The sequence below is a fragment of the Calliphora vicina genome, chromosome 5, assembly GCF_958450345.1.
Source record: "Calliphora vicina chromosome 5, idCalVici1.1, whole genome shotgun sequence".
Taxonomy (NCBI): domain Eukaryota; kingdom Metazoa; phylum Arthropoda; class Insecta; order Diptera; family Calliphoridae; genus Calliphora; species Calliphora vicina.
Window position 1 is genome coordinate 59,987,753 of NC_088784.1, and position 2,494 is coordinate 59,990,246.

Consider the following 2,494-nt stretch of genomic DNA (forward strand, 5'->3'; position numbering starts at 1 on the left):
TGTATTTATTTCAATTCGCCACTGCTGTCACCTTGTTAAATACGCCTTGGATGGCACCTTATTAAATGCACCTTGGCTGTCACCAAAGTAATTTAATAAAGTAGACTCAGTAGAACAGCTGACTAATTTTTTTACTTTGGTCTGAACCAAGGTGCATTTAATAAGGTGCCATCGGCAGCACAGCTGATTATAGAAATAGCTCGCACAAATGTCAAACTACATATATAAAAAATATTCGCCCGTATGTCAAACTCTATATTAAAAAATAAGTGAATTCGCCTGTATTTATTTCAATTCGACACTGCTGTCACCTTGTTAAATACGCCTTGGTCTGAACTGTCAATTCACTTGTGGTTGTTGTGGCGAAAAATACAACAAGCCCAAAAGCAAAAACAACAACAGGCAACTTTGACAGCTCAGACCTTAAACCAAAAACAAAATTGCTTGTGGTTTTTGTAAATGTTGTATTTGTTGTAGTACTGTTGCTACTTTATTAATTTACTTTGGCTGTCACCTTGTTAAATACGCTTTTGGGCGCCACCTTTAATTCGCCAGGTTGTTTATTTAGGATTTTTGTGCTGGCAGCTCTCCTCAAATAAACAATTTGTTAAAAGCGGCATAACTCTAATTTGTATCACTGTGTTCAAGAATTTAATAAATAATAAAAATATTGCAATGAAAAATTGCTTTTTGTGTCTGCGAATCGACACGGAATATAATAAATTTATTCGTGTACAATCTCCACAATGGTTACAGTTGGATATTATAAATATAGTAGAAAAACATTTCTGGCCACTTGTAAGAATATGGACAAAATTATTGTTAAAACTTGCTACATACATATGTATGTGTGTACAATGCATTGTAATAATATTATAATTATTTTGCAGGACAACTCGGATTATGTGTACGGAATATGTGAAACATGCTGGTCACAATTATATGATTTTCATAAATTTTATACAACTATAGAAGAAGCTCATGGTAAAAGTATTCAAATTGATATAAAAGATAATTGCATCTTAGATATGGAAGTACAAGAAATGACTCCCCGAATATTAAAAATTGAGTCAATATCATCAGAAGAATTTATTTTACCAAACAATGAAATTGTTGAAAATATGAAAATTGAAGAAAGTCGTATGCCTACAATAACTGTGAATAATGATATGGAGTCTATAAACACAGCACAGACTAAAAAGAAAAGAGGACGTCCTCGTAAAATACGAGACATAATGACAGTGTTAAACATTAAACCAAAAGGTAAGCGTGGACGCCCACGTAAATATGCTATAGAGAAAAGTGACTTAAATACAAATGCCATCTCTTCTTTCCGGAACGGATCAAGGACCACTTATCCGATAATTGTCAACTTCGATAATCATCAGAAAATAACTGGTGCTACTAATTCACGATATTTAGAAACTCCTCTCATAAAAACTAGTAACAAGGGTCGTCCTCCTAAGAAACGCCGAGGTCGACCACCTAAGGTGCAATTAAATGAAATTATAAACATTACATCTACAGGTGATGAGATAGCAAATTCTCCCAACGAATCATTAGTGAACACACAGTGCTCAATAGTCCAATTGATCACAGATTGTCCCATAGTTAACTCAGAGAATTTGTCAACAGGCGTGTCTTCAAATTTAAATGACAAACAAAAGCATAAGACTAAAGAATTTGAATATAAGCAAAATAAATTTAAGAAAAAGCGACAGCGAATACAGCAACACAAAGCTCTAATGCGAAATTATATAGCTACAAGTGTGCGATGCATGAAATTCTTAAAAAAATAGTTTTTGTTGTTTCCATGTTTATATTAAAGAAATTTGTTTGTATTGATTAAAAATTTCTGTTTTTATTAATTTTATAGGGTATTGTCAATAAGGAAGATCTATTTGCCTTATGTCTGTAAAGGTTGTTCTCAATGGTAAATGTATTCATAGATTAACACATATATCGGAAACTCTCTTGTCAAAAACCTAAGTGGTCAAAGTATATTTATACATGTCAATGCAATCTTAAAATCTTAAAATAAAAGTAAGAATATCAATTGGAAAAATGTGTTTTTGTTCATTGTACAAAAAAAAATGTACCAGATTAAATCGGCAATGTGAGTGAAATTTCTGACAAAAACAGTTGACAATCTCACAATTATTTATGAATGTTGTTTTTTATTGTTGATTTGTTGTAGAGTACTTGTATAAATTACTCTGTAAGTGGTGAGAATGGATTAGTAAAAAACTTTGTGAAAACAAGTTTTTTTTCTAGTTTCCGCTCTATGTATATTTTCCGCTCTATTTGTACTAGGGATGCCAAACGGCACTTTGTTTTACAAATCCCGGGATTCGGGATTTTAAAAAAGTAAATCCCGGGATTTTTTGGGACTTTGGAATTTTAGTTAAACGTCAAAAACATCAAATTCTACAATAAAAACTTATTTTGTTAATATATTAAAATAAATTCGACACAGACATTTTTTAGGAAAGCG

The 2,494-nt window shown here is 31.8% G+C and overlaps 1 protein-coding gene across 1 annotated transcript; it reads left to right on the top strand.

Moving 5' to 3' along the window:
• Positions 1-668: 668 nt before the first annotated feature.
• On the top strand, positions 669-1,852 carry LOC135962204 (uncharacterized). Its single transcript, XM_065513988.1, has 2 exons — positions 669-798; positions 891-1,852. Exons 1-2 carry the CDS (start codon positions 676-678, stop codon positions 1,797-1,799), a joined length of 1,032 nt encoding a protein of 343 aa, XP_065370060.1. The 5' UTR covers positions 669-675; the 3' UTR covers positions 1,800-1,852.
• The last annotated feature ends 642 nt before the right edge of the window (positions 1,853-2,494 follow it).

What these genes read in the sequence shown, in the direction of transcription:
- LOC135962204 (XM_065513988.1), top strand. Translation starts at nt 676, where the DNA reads ATGAAAAATTGCTTTTTGTGTCTGCGAATCGACACGGAATATAATAAA. An exon ending in AAAAACATTTCTGGCCACTT is followed by an intron (nt 799 to 890) that starts GTAAGAATATGG and finishes ATTATTTTGCAG; the next exon opens with GACAACTCGGATTATGTGTA.